Source organism: Anolis carolinensis, chromosome 3, assembly GCF_035594765.1.
Source record: "Anolis carolinensis isolate JA03-04 chromosome 3, rAnoCar3.1.pri, whole genome shotgun sequence".
NCBI classification, from domain to species: domain Eukaryota; kingdom Metazoa; phylum Chordata; class Lepidosauria; order Squamata; family Dactyloidae; genus Anolis; species Anolis carolinensis.
In genome coordinates, this window is record NC_085843.1 from 47094566 (window position 1) to 47119722 (window position 25157).

Consider the following 25157-nt stretch of genomic DNA (forward strand, 5'->3'; position numbering starts at 1 on the left):
AGAGCTGACAGCTGGCACAACAAAACATTGCATGGAAAGTTCCTTGACAAAATTGAAGGAAAAGCTGATAAGGAGAAGACCTGACTATGGCTCACGAATGGGACCCTGAAGAAGGAGACAGAAGGCCTGATCCTTGCAGCCCAGGAGCAAGCCATCAGAACAAATGCAATTAAAGCCAAGATCGAAAAATCAGCTGATGACCCAAAATGCAGACTGTGCAAGGAAACCGACGAAACCATTGATCATATCCTCAGCTGCTGTAAGAAAATCGCACAGACAGACTACAAACAGAGGCACAACTATGTGGCCCAAATGATTCATTGGAACTTATGCCTCAAGTACCACCTGCCGGCAGCAAAGAACTGGTGGGATCACAAACCTGCAAAAGTATTGGAAAATGAGCACGCAAAAATACTGTTCTGGAACACAACACACCAGACATCACAGTTGTGGAAAAGAAAAAGGGTTGGATCATTGATGTTGCCATCCCAGGTGACAGTCGCATTGACGAAAAACAACAGGAAAAACTCAGCCGCTATCAGGACCTCAAGATTGAACTTCAAAGACTATGGCAGAAACCAGTGCAGGTGATCCCGATGGTGATCGGCACATTGGGTGCCATGCCAAAAGATCTCAGCCGGCATTTGGAAACAACAGACATTGACAAAATCACGATCTGTCAACTGCAAAAGGCCACCCTACTGGGATCTGCACTCATCATCCGAAAATACATCACACAGTCCTAGATACCTGGGAAGTGTTCGACTTGTGATTTTGTGATACGAAATCCAGCATATCTATCTTGTTTGCTGTATCATAATAAAATAATGATAATAATAATTTAAATTGTGTAGAGTGATTCTTCAGCACTTTACACACCAGCACTGGTACAGATGTAATTATCACACCTTTTGAGTATACAACATTCACCTCCATTTCTGTGTATGCTTACTCAGGGATAATCCACAGTGCAACAACTTATCATGCCACAAACTAGACTTCAAGTGTTAATAACTTCTAAAGCTCTGATTACTCTGTGTGTATGTGCCTGAAACCTATCTGTTTTACGAAATATAACCTACAATATTTGGTATTCATTGCCCATTTCCATCAAAGAACTAACCAGAGCTTAGCTCCCAAAAGCAGACATGATCTTGTGCCTTTAGGACATTCATTACCAACAAGAAATAACTAAAGATGGGGAACAAGCTAGAGTTCCCTATCCCTACTATAGTGATTCTTATTGCATATATATCCCACTTTATCTATATAAATAATTCATAACTATAAAAAGAGCATAAAATCGGATATTTTTCCAACTAACATAGACATCTCAACAATTCTTATCCTCAGTGTTATTTTACTCTGTTCAAGGATTTAGGCAATGAGAATTTAACAAGGTGAAGTAAGACTAACAACTGCATTATGCATTAAACTTCTCCTTTATTCTGTTATTTCAAATATTCATCATTTCCTCAATTCAATTCAGAATAAAAATAGAGTGGAAAATGAAAAATTGAGCCTGTGTTGCATAAATATCTTACAAAACAAATCACAGCAGCAATGCTTAGCAGACTTCTGCACCAACAGTATTATCCCAAAAGTTCAAGGGAGTTGCCTATTTTATAGTCTTAATCTCTCAATGGGTACCATATGTCTACTAGGAATAAACTCACCCATAGAGATCTCTAAAAACACTTGTTTGGCCTTGCCAAAAGGTTTCTGTAATATTGCCTACCCCATATTATATGGCTTCATTATTTTTAACTGCCACTCAAGTTTACAGAATAGCATAATATAAATTGCCTAATAAAGGCTTCAATAATTTATTCTGTAAATCATAGAAACAAAGAGCAAAGTAAGCCCTAACATAGTCTGGTCAATTATGGAGAACCATTCGGGCATGAATAAACTACCACCTAATCAGGAGCCCTTTGTATGTTCTCCACAATTTCTTCCATCCACCCATTCTTAAAAATGTATTCACTACTCTTCCATTTCAGAAATCTTCAGGATAGTATACCAAAAGGTCTCACAGGTATTAAGCAGTGAAAATATCAGTATATCCATGTAGTTTCTAGCCCTTTATGATTTATCTAAAATATTCTACTCAGTCTAAATTCTGAATAAGTACAATATTATATTTGAAGCTCTCCAAATCTTCCGAAACACTTAAAAACTAGAAGCCTATTTGTACAAAAAGATGGTGTTCTCTTAATTATAATACACAGAAAATGTTGTTGAATACTTTGGCTCAATGTCCAGTGCCTTTATTAAACATGCATCAGGGAGCACTGCATATTTTAAGACAGACTATTTATTGTAATCATTACGTTCCAATCTAAAAAAATTCTGGGTCATTTATATCCTCTCTACCAATCTATGTAGACATGTCCCTGCACACACTAACATTTAGCCATGGCTGTGACTGATTGACAACAAATATTTACATGTTTGCTAATTAAACAAAAAAAATTATTTTATATAGCCGTGTCTTCAAAATCTTGGGGTTTTTTCCTCGCAATCAGCAGGATATTTCAGGCTCAAAGGTTATAAGTAAAAAAAAAAAAAAAAAAGATAGCAAAATGAGAATAAAATTAAAATTTCTATATGTCAGCTAATAAAAGCCTAAAAAAGTATCTAATTCCATAGAAACATGAAAATGCCTGTAGGCTTTTAGGAATTGTGGGAGCTGAAGTCCAAAACACCCAAAGGGCCGAAGTTCGTCCATGCCAGAGATATTGTTAATTAGGATTTAGACGCATTAAACAACTAATCTGTGGAACATCTGTTTAATAAATTAATTTTATATTATGCATTTACATCTATAAGAATGCTACTAATTCAAAATTTATGAAATTCTGAAGTTCAGACACACAATATCGGTGCTGGCAGTTCTTCAAGGCCAGTAGTGTCCAGTGATGGGATTGGACAAATAAACCCATGACACAGGAACTATGAGGAAATCTATAAAATTCTTGTGATATTATACACTTTTTAGGGAGAAATCTAAATATCACAGGGATAGAAAGTGAGGTGAAATCTTCTGATCAGGGGCACATACAGGACAAAAAAAAATCACACAGGTATTAATCCTCCCCTATTCTATCCAAAGCTTGCATGCGTGTGTGTGTGTGTGTGTCTGGAGTTACACTTAAAAATGTACCTGTTTTGACTTACATACAAATTGAACTTAGGAACAAACCTACAGAACCTATCTTGTTCGTAACTTTGGAACTGCCTATAATCACACTGTCTTGTGGATAAGTCGATTCAGATGCTTTAAGTTGAGTCGATTTTTTGAACAAAACTTTTAGACATATATGAGTATATAGGATAAAAGACACACAGTGCATTTTAAAGCCATTTGTCTCTTTTAAAAGAGAATTACCAAAATTTATCTAGCAGATCAATTTTTCCCACTATTTAGTTTATATTTTTAATTTTAAGATTAAACTCACTTCATATTCAGCATGACTGATGCAACTGGAGGAGGAGATGCAAGTCGGGGAGGAACATCATATTCCTCATTAGCTAGATGGCCATTTGAAAATAGCTGCAAGAGACGGATTTCTTAGTGTTATAACTATCAAACAATGTATGAAATGTATGATTTTCTAAAACCAGTAAAATCTTTCCCACTAAAACTACCCAATATTTACTTTGCATAAGTTCATAAGTCAATAAAAACGTAAGAAATTTGGTTCCACTTTTAATCCTCAAACACTTTATATAGAGACATAATAGTAAGAGTATCTATCTGAACATCATCTTTACAGTCTCAATGCTATATGTAGCTGAAATTGTAAAGATATTGTCTGTAAAGATAGTATTTATTCTGACATATTGTTTTGTATTCTAATTAAATAAACCCATTTGAAAGAACTATAGAAATATATGGAGAACCACAAAACTTATGAAACCAAAACTACTGTATTTCACCAAATCTAAGATACCATCAAATGTATGGTACACATGATTTCCAAGCTTCAGTTTTAAGAAAAAAATTATTAGTATGTCTTTTAGAATTTTCTCTGCAGGCACAATACTTTTTGTTTGTTTCAATGTGGCTTTGTAGTGCAATCTTTCCTGTAGTATGAGGAGGGAATTGTTTTAACTGACATGTTTTAATGATGTGATTTTGAAGTATATGTGGTTTATGTTGAAATGTTGTTCAAGGCATCAAATTGTGCCTTTTTTGTTAGCCACCCTGAGTCTCCTTCGGGGTGAGAAGGGCAGGATATAAATAAATAAAATAAATAAATGTGAAGAATCTCGCAAGTCAAATGTCTGCATGAGTCTATTTTATTACATCTATGGGTCATTTTGGGAGGAACAGAAGCAAAAAACACACTTGGAGGGGCAGCATCTGGCTGAGGCCAAAATGTTGGGGGCACAGCAAGCCATTATGGCTGGGGCCCTTCCTCCTCAGAGGCAAGACAGATTTGCAAGGGAAAAAAACAGCAAAAGTGAGGCATATTCTCAAATGTTAGAAGCACATTGTTTTTGAAGCCCCTTAAATGGGAAAAAGTGTACCATAGATTCAATGAAATATGTTAATAGAAACAGCAAGATATTCTAAGAATGAGAAGTTCATACAGCGGATTATTATGCGAGAAAGGCTGGAGAGTCTACAACTTTGTTTAAGAATTCAGTAAGTTTAGAGAGACATTCTCCTTGTGCAAGACTTTTGACTGCATAATCTTAAAAGTAGCAGTACTTTGAAAAAGAAAATGCAATGATCTGTTCATTAATTCCAGCATTTTAATTATTAATTGTCAAAGGGGAAGGAGACAACAAAGAAATAGCACTTGTCCCAGCTGGAAACTGTGAAATATAATTAAGCATCATGTATTAAACTATAAGTCCTTACCTTGGCACTTTCTAGAGCCAAATCATGACGTCTATGTTTTCTCAGGAATATTGGATCAGAACCCATTCGACAATGCCTTCCATTCATATTTGAATTTGCAGTGAGTCCAAGTTTGGGAGAGCCATCATTTCCAGCTATTCGACATCCCACTATTTGATTAGTTCCACAAACCTCTCTGGGACACCAGGCTTCAAGTGGCATAGGCTGGTCTCTGCAAGGCACACTTTCAGGATGATGCAAATGTCTATTTAACCTGTTATCTGGTGGAATGGGAGGAGGTCTTTCTGGTGGAGGTGGAGGAGGATCCCGTATAGGCGGTGGTGGTGCTGGAAGAGGCTTGTCTTGTTTCCTCATCATACATGGAGAAGACTAAGTATACAATATAAAGTAACACAGTTAAAGTACATCATGACACATAAGTGTACATTATATTGGAGCTTCTCAAGAACACTTCTCGACTTCTAAAGTGGTTATTTAAAATGAGTTAAATAATGAAAGAATGAGGAAAAGCGAAAGGTCTTGAACCCAAGTTCACATCAAATGAACTTGTAGTATTTAGTTGAAAAAACAAAAAGAAAACTACATCCAAAACGCACACATCAAAACCACTCACATTTTAACATTCAACATATCTATCAAACTACAGCAATATTGTAAACATTTAAAAAATAAAAATGTGTAATGTGGGATATACAGAACTTGATATCAATTTCTATGAGAATTTGTAGTATATGAATTTACTAGTATAATGCATTGTGTTTATCATCTCAATTAAATGCCAGACCTCACCAGCAATTGCAACTTTTCAGTGCCAGTTTAAATGACAAAGTTAATTAAAATTATGATAGCAACGAGGAAACATTTCATGTACTTTAGTTGTTTAAGTATTATGCAGTTAGAATTAAAATTAATTTGTAAATAGAACTGTCAAGTCTGCAGGCAAAACACTGATAAGTAAAATGTGTGTTATCACTGGGCATTCACACACATGCAGGAACATATGCAACCACACTAATTGGGTTTTCAAAGTCTCCTGTCAACATTCAATTAAAAATCTATTTTAATACAACCCAAACAGAAGCCCTGCATGAAAACCCACATTCTTGACTTATACCATTTTATATCGGGTATTTTTTCTAACATGATATAGCAATATTGATGAAATTAAACTTTCTGTTCTTAAAGAACTTTAACCCTTTGCTGTAAACACGTATTGTTCAGACAGTTTTCCCTTTAAGGAAGGGTGTCCAAACCTTTTAAACTGAGAACCAGTTCACAGTTCCCTCAGCTTTTGGGGGGGGGGGGGAGAGACTTATACCACAATTAACTTAATGTATGTTGTGGAGTCATACTTGAGAGTTTTTTTAATATAGAACATGGGTTCTCAAACTGTGCTTTGCTGAGGTCTTGGGGTTCTGCAAGTGATAGTGAGGGGCTTTGCGGCCCCATGCTGCTTTCTGCCTCCTCCTCATTCCTCTTCGTGAGAAATGAAGGGAAATTAAAGTCTTGAGTTGCCGAAAACAACAGCAGCAGCAACAGCAGCAGCAGTAGTGTCCTCCTGTGGCAAAAACTCTTTCCCCCTGCCTTCCTTGCTGTCAAAACCCTATTTCCCACCCACCGCTCAGGGGGTGCTTTGATAGTTTTCTTCTGCATAACAGAAGGGGATTGGAATGGATGGCCTCTGGGGTTTCTGCTATTATTATTATTATTATTATTATTATTATTATTATTATTATTATTACAAAAGTTGGGTGGCCATCTGGTGAGGGTGCTTTGATTGTAATGTTCCTGCATGGCAGAAGAGGATTGGACTGAATGGCCTCTGGGGTCTTCCACTGAAATAGTGTTAAGTTTATATTTGTTAAAATTGTTCTTCTTTTTGAATATTGAATTGTTCTTTCTCCCTCCTCCCCCACTTTTTTTGCACCATGTGAATTAGTTCATACAAGCACTCACCACCCATCTGCCACTAGCCTGGCCCATGCCTGATATATATATACATTATACATAATATAATATACTAGCTGTGCCCGGCCACACGTTGCTGTGGCAAAGTTGTGGTGGTATTGGTTAAAAATTGTTGTGGAATTTTTATTTGATGTTATCTGTATTTTTAATTAATTTTATTGTAACTTATCTTTTTATTTATTATATTTTATTATTTTCTTGTATTATTTTTAGTTATTTTCTGTTACTATAGTATTTTATTGTATTAATTTTTAGTGTTTTTAATTATTTTTAGTGTTTTTATTATTTTTTATTGTATTATTTATATTTATTTTATTTTTATTCTTTTATTATTATTTCTGTTTTTATTATTTTATTTTATTATTTGTATGTATTATATTTTATTATTTGATTATATTATTTTTATTTGTTTTTTAATTGTATTATTTTATTTTGTTTTTTTATTTGTTTTTTTGTATTTATTTTATTATTTTTGTTTCTCTTTGTATTGGGTTGCTCTGAGTTCTGTGGTCTGCCTGGTCATGTTCCAAATGTATTCTCTCCTGATGTTTCGCCTGTATGTATGGCAGGCATCCTCAGAGGTTGTGAAATGTGTTGCAATGAAAGGAAGTGGGGTTTATATATCTGTGGAATGACCAGGGTGGAAGAAAGAACTGTTGTCTGCTTTAGGCAACTGTGAATGTTGGAATTGGCACTGAATAGCCGTATAGCTTCAAAGCCTGGATGGTTCCTGCCTGCCTGGAATGAAGAAAATGTGGCTCCCAGTATTTAAAAAATGTGTGAAATCAGGACAGTAAACTAAAGAACAGCACTGAGCAATCAGGGAGTTCCAGACATGATGTACTGAGGGGCAGCTAATAGGCTTTTCCTGAATCCCTTCTTATTATCCAACATATTCAGTTATCCAATGTTCTGCCGGGGTGTTTGTTGGATAAGTGAGACTCTACTGTATATGTATAATCTTATATTATCTGCTTAGAACTGGATTATTTGAGGCCCCTTCTACAAAGCTGAATAAAATGCACACTGAAGTGGATGATATGGCAATGTGGACTCTAGATAATCCAGTTCAAAGCAGATAATATAAGATTATAAATGGGTTATATAGCTGTGTGGAAGGGCCTTGAGTCTACACTGCCATATAATCCAGTTAAAATCAGATAATCTGTATTTTATAGGCAGTGTGGAAGAGGCCTAATTCTGCCTGTCCCCTGGGCTGAGTGGGTTGCTAGGAAACCAAGTGGGCGGAGCTTAGCCTTCTAACTGGCAGCAATTGGCTAAAAACAATTATTTATTTCCCTCTAATTAGGACTTTATTTTTCTTTTCTTTTTGTTGTTGGGATCTAGGGGCAAGGATGGTGGATTGTGCTGCCAAATTTCTAGGTTCTGGGGCTTGTACTTTTGTTGTTTAGTGGGAGGGGAGGACACCATTACTCATATTTATATATATAGATAGTATAATATATAAACATTTCTTGGGGTATCTCCATGAAAAACTGTTGTTTCAAAAAGAGCTCCACAACTGAAAAGGTTTGACAACCCGATATAGAGAGTCTCACGTTTGTTGTAAAATTGACTACCATGACAACCTTGTAGGAAACTCTGCCGCAAATAAGCAGGGCAATACACAGAGTCACATAGTCATAGAAATATAGAGCTGGAAAGGGTTTCCTGGGCCATCTAGTCCAACTACTGCTCAATAAAGAGTCTTTAATGTAAACTTCCCAACAGGCAGCTATCCAGTGTCATTTTTGAAGATGTCAAGAGAATGCCCCACTATCTTTTTAGCAATTGATTCCATTGCCAAACTGCTCTTAATGTCAAGAAGTTGCTTCTAATTTTCAATCAATATTGACTCTCTTGTAATTTCAAACCATTAAGTCTGATCCTACCCACTGGGTTAACAGAGAAGCGTTCCCCTTCCTTCTGTTACAGCCTTTGTGGTATTTAAAGAGTTCAATCAGACTAGCTACAAGATAAAAGAACCTACAGAAATAAAACACTATATCTACTCAATTCATACAGCCAAAGCTCAGGTATGCATTAGATTTGATGGTATGCTAGAATCGTGCATGTAAACCTGCTTGTGCCCCTCCATCAGGTGAATTCTGAAGCTGTAGAATTCGCCAACCTCAGCATGAAGGAGCAGCACAACTTCCTGGCTGATCTCATTCACAACAACTTCAAAACCTCCCCCTTGGGTTTGAAGGCCTCATGAATGAGGCTTTATTTGAGATGCCACTGTGCGTGTGTCAGGTCAAAGCTGGTGAGTTCACCTGCCTCAACCAGATGGAGGGGAACAGCTTCCCCATGCCTCTTCTGAGGTGGGCAGCAGAACAGCCGATAGGAGAAGTCGCACATTACATTCCACAACAGATTTTTTTTTTTTTTTGCAATGCACACATTCAAAACTGAGGTGCAATCAATGGGATATTATACTCTAGTAAATACAATAGCCATTTAAAATGCTATAATTTTCACAGTTGTCTTTTCAGCTCTCATTTCTGTCTGTATTTTGAGATGTGATGCAGACAAGGACAATACAAGAATGCATTTTAATTGGGAAATGAATGAAATAAAGGAAATATTTTTTTAATCATTGTGAGTGTAGCACTCTAATTGTGGAATGCCCTCCTTTTCTAATATAAATTGACACAGAGATGTCTTGGAGATGGAACCCAAATCTAAACACAATATGCACTTATATTTTATGTACACATAGACTGAAGAGTTTTATATACAATGTCTTTTACAATTTCATGAATGAAAATGTATGTACAATGAATTATCAGAAAGAAAATGTCACTATTTCAGTCATATGAACAATTTCAGATTTTGGAGCATCTCAGATGCCCAGGAACTCAACCAGTACATTTATGATGAAACCAGAAGTATCATCAGTCTGGTCCTCTTTGTTCTGATCACACATTTAACTCCATTAATTACACTGCTTTGCAGACTTGTTCCTAAGAGTAGTTTGCCAGAAAGACTAGTATATAAATGAGAACTTTACTCATGGATATCACACATCTCAATGTTTTGGGTCTCACCTGAGAAGGGTGTATTAAAAATGTAAATTGGACATACCTTTGGTGAACTAGCAGGGCTGGCACAAGGAGATCGAGCAACTCCCTTCTGAATTAGATCTAGTCGAGGAGGCACTGGTGGGAGGTTAAGATGGGGTCCTTGCAGGGGATCAGGAAGTGGTTTTCTTCTTTGAGATAGTGGAGAAGATCCAGGGGATGTCACAGGTGAATTCTGTCTTTCATTACACTGCAACAGAAAGCACTCATAAAGGTTGCAACATATGTAACTTTAATTGATTAAAGAGAATCTACGTAAGTTCTTACAGTGACACTAGCCATTTATTACTATGGAAAGAGTTCTGAGTTTACATTTTATTTATTTTTTCAAAATTAGAGGAATAAACTTTTGTTTCTCTTACACTCAATATTCTTAGATGTTACTCCAAGTGAAACCTAAAACATATCAACACCAGCTAGAGAATATTTTAATGTCTCCAGACTCCTCCACATCATACTATTTGAAAAGCATGTAAAGAAACTTGAACAATAGACTCACCGGTTATGCCTTCTCAGTATTATATTAGCACTTTATCGACTATATTAGCTGTGAAACTACCTCTCCCCGACTCTGAAATATTCTGCACTTTGGCCCAGATCCGTGTATTCATCTCCTGTTTTTAACATTTTATTTTGTATGTTGACCTTTTAGGGCTGTTTTATTGATGCTGATGTGTTATTGTTGAGTAATTTGTTTTATTGTCTTGCTGTTGTTATTATACTGTTGTGTTTGGGCATGGCCCCATGTAAGCCACCCCGAGTCCCTTTGGGGAGATGGGGCGGGGTATAAGAATAAAGTAGTAGTAGTAGTAGTAGTAGTTGTTGTTATTGTTGTTGTTGTTGTTGTTGTTGTTGTTATTATTATTATTATTATTATTATTATTATTATTATTACATGACCAGGGACATTTTTTTCTATTCTGTTTTTCATATTTTGCCTGATGATCTATGTGAGAATCAGCTATCATTAACTTAGCTGATAACTTAGCTGATACTTCTAGGTGAAGTTCATATAGTTCAGAAAAGACGCAAACTATATATTTATTTTGAGCTATCAAATTTTATAGGTAAAACTTGTATTATTCTTAGTACTTCCTAGTTTACTATATCAGTATATGTTACTTCCTTTGAACAATCAACACTCAATCTGTTATTTATACTGTGACCATCACGATATCATTTGAAACAAGCTACCTCTCTAGTTTGTTTTGGGCTTTTTAAAATAAGCATTTAGCTACTAATTTACAGTGTGGTTAACTTATTCACTAGAAAATAATAAGATTGTTACACCTAAGTTCAGTTTCTATTTAAATGACTTAAATAAGTTTTCTGTTTCAGCTACATACTATACCTCTAGCACATATAAAATGCACATGGGGTCAATTGAAAAACAAACAAAACAAGCCACAATGATTTTGGCTGTCTCAACCTAGGCTCTTAATTAGGTGATGAACAAAGAAGTATTTCATACAAGTATTTCATAAAGACTTAAGACCAAATTTAGGTCAGAAATACATGAAGAAATACAGATTAACATAACAATTAACATCCAACTACTACAGTGTCCAAAGGCCAGAGCAATCAGTAAACCCAATTGCCAAAAACCAGTGGCATTTAAGGGAATGCCAGATCAACAGAAGTGTATTTGTAGGCATTAAAGCAATTTCATACCTTATCCTGTAAGGTTTACTTTAAATATGTTGTGTTCAAATCTTTAAAAAATGCAAAAAAAAAAAAAAAAAAGTTTGCATGTCGCACATGTGGAAGATTATTCAAGATAGGTCAGGCTCTCATTTGTGAGTGAATATGCAGAAAATTGGCATATTTTAAATTTAAAATGTGTCTTATCCTTAAGCCAAACACTCTGGCTGATAGCGCCATGTATTTTTTTAAAAAAAATATATCTGTATATTGTGTACAATGATTATTATTTTTGCTAACTAGTTTAAGAATCTCTATAGAGTAATGCAAAATGTTTTGAAAGATGATGTTTGTTTTAATTTTTCAAGAATCTTAATGCAACCTATGTACAGGAATTTATCATTTAGGCCAGTGGTACCCAACCTTTTTTTGACCAGGGCCCACTTTGACCAGGGCCCACTCTCCAACATTAGTACCAAAAGGGATGGTGCTGGTTAGCTTTGTGGAAAGAAGCGGAAATAAAATAAAAGAAAGAGGAAGGAGGTTTTTGGAGGGGGTATGGCAGTATGGCGGCTGGTTGAGTGCTCCGAGCACCAGCCTCCCAAAACATCCCAGGTAGAACTGGAAAGTTCCCCCCCCTGGGGCGGATCGAGGCTCGAGGGGTAGCAAAACCCACCAGGACCCCCACCAACGATCCGGAGAGCTGGACCCCCCCCCAGGAGGCCAGCCAAAGGATCCAGATGAGGGGCCATAGGGTAGCGGGACAAGAGGAGGCAGCATGGACGGGCAACCGATCCACACTACAGCAGCCTAGCTGTACTCCTCGCAAGCAAGAAGGAGATACAAGAATCGTGAGTGTATGAAAAATGGATCATTGTGTGGCGTATTGACTAAAACTTAAGAGAAAGCAAGGAGAAAGAACTGAGACATCTAATAGAGGGGAAAAGAAAAAAGAAACCGGAAAGAGTAAGATAAGAGGTCCAGACAGAGGTTCGGAAGGGGCGAGCGTAAAAAAACAACGTGATCAGGAGAGCAGAAGAGAAAGAGAGAAACGGTACTCCTAGAGTTCCCAGAAAAGCAAAGAGCAGGAGACCCCCTAGGGGAGTGAGGAGAAAAAAGGAGTAAAACCTGCAAGAGTGTGACACAGATGCAATGCGGAAGGCAGAGGACATAGCAAAAGGAAAGGATAATGGTGGAGGACAAAACACAAGGAAGAGAAGCAGATGAACGGGTGGATAAGACCGAGGACGGGAAGCAGACGAGGGAGTGAAAAGAGGCCTAGTGAACTGGTGAATGGGAAAGTAGTAAAGACAGAATAAGAGGAGATTACCGAGAGGGACTAAGGTTAAGATCTTGAAGAGAATTTGGAGTCACAAAGGCATAGGGAAAGGGAGGACAACAGATATTAGATAAAGGACATTGAGACTGGACATTAAATATTAGATACTGGACACTGGGATTCCAGAAAGTATTTTCTCAATTAAGAATGGTCAAAGAAATTAATTAAGAAAGAGTACAAGGTTGGGTAAAAGATTGATTATCTATCGGTACCAAATTAACTTTTGCTAGATTTAATTAAATTAATTATTTGCGATATTAATTGAGGAACCTAAACCTAAGCAATTTAATCAAGTGTTGGTTGTGGCTCAGCCTCAGCCTGACTCTGACAATGAACGGGGAGTTCAGTTACTCTCAGAGGGGGTTGTTGATTCAGGAGAAAGCCAGGTGGATGATTCAAAAGCTGAGGTTGACATGGGAATGGAAGGAAGGATGGAAGATTCTCAGTCAAGTAACAATAAGGAAGTGGGAATGAGGGAGATGGCTCGTTAGACAGAACTTCAATAAACAGAAAAGACTTAAGCCTGCTGTGGTGGAGTTTGTGTGTTAAAGCAAGGCTGAGGTGCGACAGTCATTTAATTGATTTAAGTGATATTTACCTGTTACTTACCTGTTATTTAATTGTTAAATTAATCAATTTAAGTGATATTTGACTGATATTTAACTAATTTAATCAATAATCTTAGTGATTGAATTAACTCACTTGCTAATCAATCAACTAGCAAAACAAAGTATAGTATTAAGTATCCAATCAAGTTGTCTCTGTCCAATTGATTCCTGCCAATCCAGTGGAAATACATTTATTATATTTAACAACAAAAAGATCCTTCAAGAAGTGACAAAGATAAGAAATGCAAGCACAAAGGGTAAGAATGGAAAAAGAAGACAAAAAAGTATTGGGGAGGAGAAACTCACTTCCAGATGATCTTAATCTAAAAGACATCATGAGAGAACTTCAAAAAATAGCAGAAAACCAAAAGATGTTCCAAGAACAGATGACAAGCTTGAAGAGGGACCTGTCTGAAGAATTCTTAGAAATGAAAAAAGAAATGAATGATCTCCAAATGAACACCAAAGAGATCAAAGAAGACAAACAAAGAATGGAAAAAACTCAAGACAAATTTGAAAGAAAATTGGAATTACTGGATATGGAAAATGCGAAACTAGCAGCTAGACAAGAAAGAATTGAACAAAAAGAATTAGAATACCAAATTAGAATAAGGAACCTCCCAGAAAAACGAAAAGATAACCTAAAACTGATCGCGACCCAACTCTTGGCTGACTTGACCCAAACAACTGATGACAAGATGGAAGAAAATACTGAAAGGACCTTCAGGATCACAACAAACTTCTCTAAGAAAATTCAAGTTGCTAGAAACACAATAGTACAATTTACTAAAAGAAGTTGCAGAGAAATTATTTATTTATTTATTTCCGATATTTCTACCCCGCCCTTCTCCCCGAGGAGACTTAGGGCGGCTTACACAACTGGCAGGATCACTACCAGTACATCATAATACAATAAAATAAGAATAAAACAGTTAAAATAGTTAAATAACTTAGTAAAATACAATATATAAAAGATTTAACACAGTGCAACACTGAATATATATGCCAATCATCCATCAGACCTTGTGCAAAAGCCTTATTCCAATCCATGTCAATGCTAAGAGAAGAAGTTCTAAATAGCAACAGCAAAAGCTCCATTCAGTACAAAGAGAAGACACTTACATTCTTGAAGGAACACCCACCGAGCACTATACAAAAAAGTAGAAAATACTATTTCCTAAGAGAAGAATTGAAAAAGAGACAGATCCGCTTTAGGTGGGAAAGAAAAGAATGGCTAATGACAACTTATAAGCAAGAGAGATATAGGATTACCTCAGAAGAAAAAGCAAAAGAATTCTACAAAAGACTAATGAAAGAGACAGAGATGCCGGAACCGACCAAACAAGAGAATGACAGGGAAAGAAAGAAAGCAAGAGCAATTTCTCCCGAAAAGACGGATATTTCAATCAAACTACTGCCCCCAAATATGGGGAAACTGGATGAAGAAGATGAAAATCAGGGTTAAATTATGGAGTTGAAATGTTACTCAAACAACGTAATAAAAGAAAAACATTATTTAATTATTAAAAAAAGAATAAATTTGATGTGATTGCTCTGCAGGAAATACATATCCTGCAGAGACACACAGTACATTTAATTAACAAAAGTATTGGTAATGAATTCATCTCGTCTGCAAAGGAGAGAGAAAAAAGGTGTGGTACTGTATATAAACCCCAAAATAAAACCTGAATTGGCCTTTAGAGATGAGGAGGGAAGAATGGTGTCAAAAATAAACAATAAAACACTATTACTCTATACTATCTATACTCGAACAGAGCAAAAACGGTCTTTATCAAAACACTAGAAAAGAAAATTAAGGCACAAGCGTTTGAAGAATTAATAATTATGGGTGATTTTAATGGGGTAATGGACCCAAAAATAGACAAAAACGAAAATCCAAAATGGGCAAGGAAAACAAAAACAAGAAAATTACTGGCTAATTTCTTTTAAATATTACAAAATTGGGATTTAGAAGACGCATGGAGAAGTCACCATTATAATGAAAAAGACTACACCTTTTTTTCGAACCGACATGGGTCGTAGTCTAGAATTGATATGGCCTGGATGTCAAATTCACTAGTCCCTGAAATATCAAAAATTAAAATATTGCCCAGAAACAATTCGGACAACTGCTCTATAGAATTTATAATAAATAAAACACAGAGAATGCATACATGGAAACTCAATGGTAACCTATTAAAATCTGAGGAAGACATTAAAAAAATAAAAAGATACTCAAGGAATACTTTAGTTTAAATATGTCCGAAGAAATATCACCTCAAACTATTTGGGATGCGAGTAAGGCTGTTATGCGGGGTCACTTCATACAGCAAAGTGCCCAAAAAAGCAAACTGAGAAAAGAAGCTTTAAATAAAGTAACACAGGAGATTAATATAATAGGAAAAAATTAAAAACAAATCCAAGAGATGAGAAATACAAACAGGAATTAGAAATATTGACTAAACAGAAGACATTTCTAGAAATAGAGGAATTAGAGAAACAATTAAGATTTATAAAGCAATAACAATTCCAAAACACCAACAAACCAGGCAAATGGTTATCCTGGAAGATTAGAAAAAAAGACTGGCTCAATATATAACAGAAATACACTCAGAAGGAAAACAATACACCACTGAGCAAGAAATAGCCAATCAATTTATCAAATTCTACCGCAAACTCTATACTACAGACCAAATTAAAAAAGAAGAAATATCAATCTTTCTAGGTAAAAAAAATTAAATAAAATTACAGAACAACAAAGAGTTACTAAATAGGGAAATTACTGAATAAAAATTAAAGAAATAATTAGAAAAATTGATGGAAATAAAGCTCCAGACCCAGATGGATTAACAGGAGTATATTATAAGGTTTTCATGGAAGAATTAACCCCACACCTTAAAATAACATTTTGGAGAATTTCGAAATCCCGGACACATGAAAGTACACGACAATAACAATGATCCACAAAGAAGGCCAAGACCCCCAAACTGTAAAAAATTACAGACCCTTATCACTATTGAACCAAGTCTATAAAATATTCACAGGAATTCTGGCAGATAGGATTAAAGAATTCCCAAAAGAGTGGATTAAGGAGGAGCAAGTTGGATTTCTACCGGGGAGACAATTGAAAGATAATGTAAGAGAAATTATAGATATAATAGAATATTATGAGAAAAGCAACAAAGAAGAATTGGCATTACTAACAATTGACATGGAAAAGGCATTTGACAGTCTAAATTGGGATTATTAAATTATTAATGAAAGAATTGGACATGGGTTTTAAATTTACAAATGCAATTAATAGAATTTATGATGAACAAAAAGCAAAGATTAAAATAAACACATGAGACTCCAAAAAAATTTAAATTTCAAAAGGAAACGGGCAAGGTTGTCCACTCTCCCCAATACTATTGATCTTTGCATTAGAAATACTCCTTGGCATGATTAAAGAGGACAAACAGCTAAGAGGAGCTTAAAAAACAAAACAAAAAAAAACAAAAAAAAAAAAACAAAATAATAAGATCAGGGCATATGCAGATAACCTGATTTGTATAATTGAAGAACCAATAAAATCAATAAGAAATTGGCTTGATAATTTGGCAGAAGTATCAGGTATCCGGGGCCCCTGGTGGCACAGTACGTTAAAGCACTGAGCTGCTGAGCTTGCAGACCAAAAGATGCCAGGTTCAAATCCCGGGAGCAGAATGAGCGCCTGCTGTTAGCTCCAGCTCCTGCCAACCTAGCAGTTCAAAAACATGCCAATGTGAGTAGATCAATAGGTACCGCTCTGGTGGGAAGGTAACGGCGCCCCATGCAGTCATGCCGGCCACATGACCTTGGAGGTGTCTACGGACAATGTCAGCTCTTCAGCTTAGAAAGAAGCCGAAGCACCAACCCCCAGAGTCGGTCACAACTGGACTTAACGTCAGGGGAAAAACTTTACCTTTTACCCTATCAGGTATCCAAATCAGGAAAAAGATTCGATATTTAGGAATAATATTAATAGTTAAAAACTCATAATTGGTAGACAACAACTATGATGCAAAGTGGAAAGAAATTCAGAAAGATCTAGAAAACTGGAACCAACTTAAAATATTGCTATTACGGAGAGTGGCAGTAATCAAAATGACAATCTTGCCTAAGATGCTATTCCTCTTCCAGAACATCCCGGTAATTTGAAATAAGCAAAGATTTAAAAATTGGAACAAGGATATAAACAAATTTATTTGGTCAAACAAAAAACCTCGAATAAAAAAAACTACCTATAATAGATGAAAAAAGAAGAGGAGGGGCTTGCACTCCTGGACCTACAGTTATACCATGAGGCATGCTGCCTAATGTGGGTCAGACAATAGACAGCGATCAAAAAAAAATATTAACATTAGAAGGGGTGGATCTCAGAGCAGGCTGGCACGCCTATACTTGGTATGGGAAAAGGATAGAAAAAAATTGGGGGATCGTTTCATTCGATCTTCGTTAATAAAAGTATGGGAAAATTTCAAAAGAAAATTATTTACAAAGACTCCACTATGTGTATCCCTTTCAGAAGCCTGTCATAGAAGGGAAATGGGAGGGATAAATTGCCCAAAATATAAAGTTATTTTGATTAAGGAAAAGGGCACTTACAAATTAAAAACACAAGAAAGCATAAACCAGGAATTTAGAAACATAGGAATACTTCAACATAGACAACAAAGAAGGATCTGAGGATAGAGAAACATTCTGTGATAAAATAATACAATCCGAGACTAAAATCATAACTAAAATCTACAAAAAATTGTTAGAATGGTCAACCGAACAAGAACTAATCAAAGAGTGTATGGTCAAATTTAGGGAAATCAATTAGAAGAGAAGAATAGGAGAAAGCCTGGAATTACAGATTAAAACTAATATATTCGGCAGACCTTAAAGAGAATTGGATAAAAACTTTTTTAGATGGTACCTGACCCCCCCCCCCCCCGCCCCAAATTATCAAAATAAAAAGGTTTCAGATAAATGTTGGAAATACAGAAAACATGAAGGGACCTATTTCTACTGCTGGTGGACGTGTGAGAAGAATTCTGGAAAGAAGTACAGCTTTTGCTTTTTGGTGTGTTTCTTTGCCAAGTACTTTTGCATTTTTATATCGCCATTTGTTCAGATTTTTTTTCTTTTTTATATAAATATGAACATTTTAGCTTTGTTTTTGGTTTTTGGGTTTCTCTCTCTCTCTCTCTCTCTCTCTCTCTTTGATCCTTTTTAAATCTCAGTTTTCCTACTTTCTATACAATTAATGGTCTCACTCTTTCAATGTTAATTTACTCTATCTTATAAGGTAAAACTTCAATTAAAAATATATTTTGAAAATAAAATAAAAAAGAATAAAAGATGTTACTAATTAAGATCCATCAGGACCCTAAATTCTTTCTCCTGGGCAGGTACAACATAGAAAAAGATAAAAACAAAGAAATATTGTTCAACTACCTAAGTACATCAGTGGGAATGATGTACGCTAAAAGTTGGCAGGAAAAAAATAGACCCGATATAAAATTACGGCTGAATAAAATTTTAGAAATTATGAATTCGGATAAATTAACATATTTTTGTCAAATACTCAAGGAAAACCAAGAAAACAAACAGACTGGGAACTAATCAAGATTTAGTTAAAAAAGGAAAATTACAAAATGGTGATATAAAGATGTCTTAGATAGGAAGGATAGAAAAAACAATCTTAAAAGCAAATAGAGATAAGTATATTAAATGTACTAAGAGAGCATTGTACAAAACACTACACAATAGATGGAAGTCATTTTTAATTATTTGTTCTATGCATAGGTTGTAGTCTTCTATGTTAACTTATGGATTTTTCTTTTGGTTACCACTATTTTATTTTTATTTTTACTCCGTGTGTGTTTTTTGTGTGTATTTTTTTTCTTTCTCCTTCTCTTTATTTCCCATTCATTCTCCCACACATATCACCCCTCTGTATGTAATAGTCTATTTGTTTTGTTACCATTGATTCAATAAAAATTTTTAAAAAAAATAAAGAGGAAGGAGGTCCACAGACCAGATTTTTGTTTCACGGCCCACTGCTGGGCCGCATCTCACAGGTTGAGAACCACTGATTTAGGCAATAATGGAATTAGGTAGGAAGGAGTAATAAAGCTGGATATGTGAACAACCTCTCTCAATGTATGCATGTTAAAGAGTATATGGGGACAGAAAAAACCCTGAGGGACCCCACAGGCTAAGTAGTTGAGCAGAAATATTACAGCACTGCACTCTGAGAGCACCCTTGCAAGAAAGAATGGAACCATGACATAACAGCATCTCGAAATCTTCTCCCAGAAAGGTGGATCAGAAGGATAGCATGGTCAATAGTATCAAAAGGTGTTGGGAAATAGCACAGAACCATCAGGAACACACTCCCCCTGCATAGCTTCCCCATCAAGGTGCCCAAAGATTTCTTTCCCCCTTAACCAGGTCTGGCAACAGATTGAATTGGATCTAGGCAGTCCACCCTTTCAGAATTCCCTAAACTACTGCACACTCTCATGTCATGACCAAAAAAAATGGAATGTTTGAGACTGGTCCATATTACCCAGTATAGCAATAGCCTGGAAACCCACATTTCTGCAGATTTTTGAAGTTTGGAAAAGGCAAAGCAATGAAGGGAGGGCTGCAATATATTTGTAAATCCATAGAATGAAAGGAGAGTATCTCAAAAGTGCTAGTGCCATGATTCCCAATGGTTTCCAACATTTTTTGAGTTGCGATCCCATTTCATAGACGTAATGTCACCTTATTCTTACAAGTGACTTCATTTTTAGCTCTTCTCTGCTCAATAAGAGTTAAATATGTTACATGTTTCAACAGAAATATATACCTTTCTCACAGATGCCAATCGATTCATCATTAAACATTCTTCTCTATCATCATCATCATCCAAATCAAGCATGGGGATACCGAAACTATCCATGATGCTGCAGCACCGTATGTTTTCATCTCTGGGATCAAAAGGGTCTACAATAATGGGTTCCGTCCCTTTGATTTCGCAACGACAGAAAGGACATCCTTGGCCATCAGACTCCTGTATGGGAAAAACTGATTTTAAATTACTGAACAAAATTTTATCTCTGGTATATGGATTTCTAAAAACTCTAAGGGAAACATTTTAACATTGTACCAAACAAATCTTTCAAATCATATAAAATTAAAACTGAAAATATAGTAAAACCCATTTGACTTACCTTATCATTTAAATATGGTTTGCCTTTGTTATTTCTGACCTTTTATAGCCCTACATGGCAGAATTTCATGAAAATAGGTCAAGAGCTTTGCATATCCACAGATATCCACAAACAAGTTTAAGCAATTAGAATTGTTAAATATAATGGCTTTCCAAGGATCATATTCCTGTACTTTGCACATGGACATACACTACAAAAATGTTTATGTTTGCATTTAACACAACTGAGAAAATCTAGAAAGGGTCAGAGAATAAACATATTTTTAAAAGAAGCCAAGTAAAGTATATACAGTAACACTAAGGTGTGAATCAAAATCTATTTGAGAGAAACCCCCCTCTGACTAAATCTTGCTAAGATAGAACCACCATAAGTTAAAAAAGTGAATTAATTTGAGACCCTACTTCGAATTAATTGGATAGCCCATTAGATCTGGGCCTCCCTAAAAGGCCTGGTTCTAATGGGCTATGGGCCTTGTGGGAAAGACTCCTGGGACTGCTTCTGTAATCCCAGTAGTCTGTCTGCACAGCAAAGAGGGCACCCACCCCTGTGGAGCACCTGGTGGCGTAGTGGATTAAAGCCTTGTGACTTGAAGGTTGGGTTGCTGACCTGAAGGCTGCCAGGTTCGAATCCCACCCAGGGAGAGAGTGGATGAGCTCCCTCTATCAGCTCCAGCTCCATGAGGGGACATAAGAGAAGCCTCCCACAAGGATGGTAAAAACATCAAAACATCCGAGCGTCCCCTGGGCAACATCCTTGCAGACAGCCAATTCTCTCACACCAGAAGCGACTTGCAGTTTCTCAAGTCACTCCTGACATGGAAAAAAAGTAAAAAAAATAGCTTGACAGCACACATCAACAACAACAACAACACTTTATTAACCCTATCTCACCCAACTATGGTTTCCACTTCTTTGGCTCAGGCTCATTTTTTCTCACTTACTTCCCTCTACTCTTGAAATTGCCTCCCTGAACATGTGTGGTCTTACTACTTCTCTTGCTGCTTTCAAATTTCAATTGAAAACATTTTTGTTTTCCAAGGCTTTTGAATTTTAGTTTAACATTTTTTTGTATTATTTCCTTATTTATTTATTTGTTTATTTGCTACATTTATATGCCGCCCTTCTCACCCCGAAGGGGACTCAGAGCGGCTTACAAATTAAATTTACATACAAAATTATATTATTAGCATAGTACAATACTGGCAATAAATTACTATATTGTACTATATCAATATATTGTAATATTATTAGTACAGTAGAGTCTCACTTATCCAACGTTCTGGATTATCCAACGCATTTTTGTAGTCAATGTTTCCAATACATCATGATATTTTGGTGCTAAATTCGTAAATACAGTAATTACAACATAACATTACTGGGTATTGAACTACTTTTTCTGTCAAATTTGTTGTATAACATGATGTTTTGGTGCTTAATTTGTAAAATCATAACCTATTTTGATGTTTAATAGGCTTTTTCTTAATCTCTCCTTATTATCCAACATATTCGCTTATCCAACATTCTGCCGGCCCGTTTATGTTGGATAAGTGAGACTCTACTGTAATATTAAATGTAAAATATAATATATAATTTATATATATATATATATATATATATATATATATATATATTCTTATATTGCATTATTAGTATTATATCATATTACAATATAATATTATGAATATTATATGTATATACAATCTGTTATAGTTATTATATACTAGCTTGGGGTCCCGGCGGTGCCCGGGTTAATAGTAGACAGCATTGAGTTGTTTGGGGATGTGAGGAAATATCACTTAAGTTTGGTCCAGATCCGTCATCAGCTGGGTTCAGTGCTGTCTGTATAAGGGTGAACTACAACTCCCAGAGCCAAAGGAGAATCACCCCGAAACCCTGCCTGTATGCTCAGTTGGACATGATGAGGCAGTGTGCCGAGTTTGGTCCAGATCCGAAGTCGGCTGGGTTCAGTGCTAACTATATAAGGGTGAACTACAACTCCCAGAGCCAAAGGAGAATCACCCTGAAACCCTGCCTGTATGCTCAGTTGGGCATGATGAGGCAGTGTGCCAAGTTTGGTCCAGATCCGAAGTCGGCTGGGTTCAGTGCTAACTATATAAGGGTGAACTACAACTCCCAGAGACAAAGGAGAATCACCCCGAAACCCTGCCTGTATGCTCAGTTGGGCATGATGAGGCAGTGTGCCAAGTTTGGTCCAGATCCGAAGTTGGCTGGGTTCAGTGCTGTCTATATAAGGATGAACTATAACTCCCAGAGCCAAAGGACCTAGCAACCCGAAAGATAGTTGCATCTATCAAGTAGGAAATAAGGTACCACTTATAAAGTGGGGAGGCAAATTTAACTAATTTATGACGTTGGAATGAGGAAGTGCCGTCACAGTGGATCAACCTATTTACGTACTGCCGCCTGACCTTGTTGAAGGAGAGTGCTGTATCCAAAAGACACAGGCAAAAGCTGCTCTGTTTGGAACAGGGAAAATGGCCGCCTCTTTTGCGGCCTAGCACAATGGAGCCAGGCTGCAAGGCCTGAAATGTGTTAGCAAAATGATCAAAGGCAGCTTGGATTGGGGCTTTGGGGGCTAGAAGTGTTCATAAGCATATCATTAAAAAGATAGTAACAATGTTCTCTGCTGTCTTTTGAGGAAAGTAGGGCCTTACAAAGGAGTTGAAAGCTGAGGCAAGATGGCGTCCCCTTTTGGGCCTAGCGGCGAGGGGCCAGCCTGGAAGGCCTTAAACATGTCAGCAGAGGGGCCAAAGGGGGCCATCTGTTGTCAGTGGGTTCATGGATCGTAGGGGTGATGTGTGTCAAGTTTGGTCCAGGTCCGGCCTTCGTGGTGCTGGCAGTGGTGTTTTTTATTACCAAAGTGTAGGCCGAAAGCTGTTAACTGTCCCAAAGCTAGCATCGTTCTGAGGAGATAAGTAGGCCGAACGAAGCCAGTTGGTAGTAGTTTTTCCCTCAGCAATCCCAGTGGCCTGTGAAAGTGGCGGCCAATCAGAGCTGGCCCATATTCCGGCTGGCCAATCAGAAAGCTGATCCATATTACGCCAGGCCAATCAAAACGCGAGCACATATTCCGCCAGGCCAATCAAAACGCTGATACATACTCTGATACAAACATTCACTTTTATTATATATATAGATTATATTATATATTATTGTACATTATATTGTATATATATATATATGTATATATATATGTATGTAACTAGCATAGCATGTTATTGGAGGGAGGGGCCTCCAGCTGATGCAAAGAGACAAGATGGAACTCTCTTCATGGCTACCTCTTACCTCTAGCACCAGAGTCTTTTTGAGTGTAGCTCTTAATGTACTGTTTGTAGTCATGTATATTCTGATTACATGCATTAGTCTGTTTGCTTTGTATTATATTGTTTGTCTGTTTTTTGTATTTTATATGGATTATTTGTTTAGAAAGTTGATCATACAGTTTTGTGTTTTGTTATTTTTTTTTCCCTTTGTGTGCATATTTGATATAACATATTTTAGATTGGTTTGGGTTGTTGACTCTTAAAGCAGGGGTGTTCAAACTTTTTCAGCTGCGGAGCCCTTTTAGAAGCAAAAGTTTCTCATGGAGCCCCAATAAATGTTTATATATTATTTTATATATATATATATATATATATATATATATATATATATATATATTGTGTGTGTGTGTGTGTGTGTATATATCTATCTATCTATCTATCTATCTATCTATCTATCTATCTATCTATCTATCTATCAGGAATGAGCAAATATTTAGACACAGGGGTAACATTGTGTATTAAAATTTGATAGACAGGCCGGGCCAATGGCAGATGGATGTATAAAGTTTGTGTGAACTTGAAAAAAACATGAATAAATTCAAATGCACACTGCACATACCTCATTTGTAGTGCAGAAAGAAAGAAAGAAAGAAAGAAAGAAAGAAAGAAAGAAAGAAAGAAAGAACAATATAATATGTTGTTGAAGGCTTTCATGGCCAGAATCACTGGGTTTCTGTGAGTATCAGGATGTGCCCGTCTCAGCTATTTCCAACAAGTTGAACTGTTCACACCATGCCAGTTAATTGGAATGGGAGTCAAGGAACTGCTTACTGAGAACAGCCATCTGGACTGAGGAGGGAACCATTGATTTGTTGCTTGCCTGCCTGGGAATGGAGTGTTAGCCGTTAGGAGTAGAGTAGAAGGGGCGCCATGGGGTGGTGGTTTGATATAGTGATGATTTGGCGGGATATAGTCAGAACTAGCTTGTTTTTCAACTTTGTAAGAAGGATCAATAAAGTTGTTTCCAAGGAGTTATCTTTGTGAGCCTGCTTTTTGTCTGAGATCTTTTTCGGGCTGTATGGCCATGTTGCAGAAGCATTTTTTCCTGAGATTTTGCCCACATCTATGGCAGG

General features: G+C 36.4%; 1 protein-coding gene across 8 annotated transcripts in view; it reads right to left on the minus strand.

Annotated features, from left to right (window-relative positions):
- cblb (Cbl proto-oncogene B) overlaps positions 1 to 25157 on the minus strand; it is a 130770-nt gene that overhangs the window by 21670 nt on the left and 83943 nt on the right. For all 8 annotated transcript variants that reach the window (XM_062974845.1, XM_008107794.3, XM_062974844.1 and 5 more), the window contains 4 exons: positions 20378 to 20581; positions 9929 to 10114; positions 4874 to 5242; positions 3462 to 3556 (listed from right to left, as the gene is read on the minus strand). In XM_062974845.1, coding sequence (XP_062830915.1) covers positions 3462 to 3556; positions 4874 to 5242; positions 9929 to 10114; positions 20378 to 20581 — 854 coding nt within the window. The remainder of the gene's footprint in view (positions 1 to 3461; positions 3557 to 4873; positions 5243 to 9928; positions 10115 to 20377; positions 20582 to 25157) is intronic.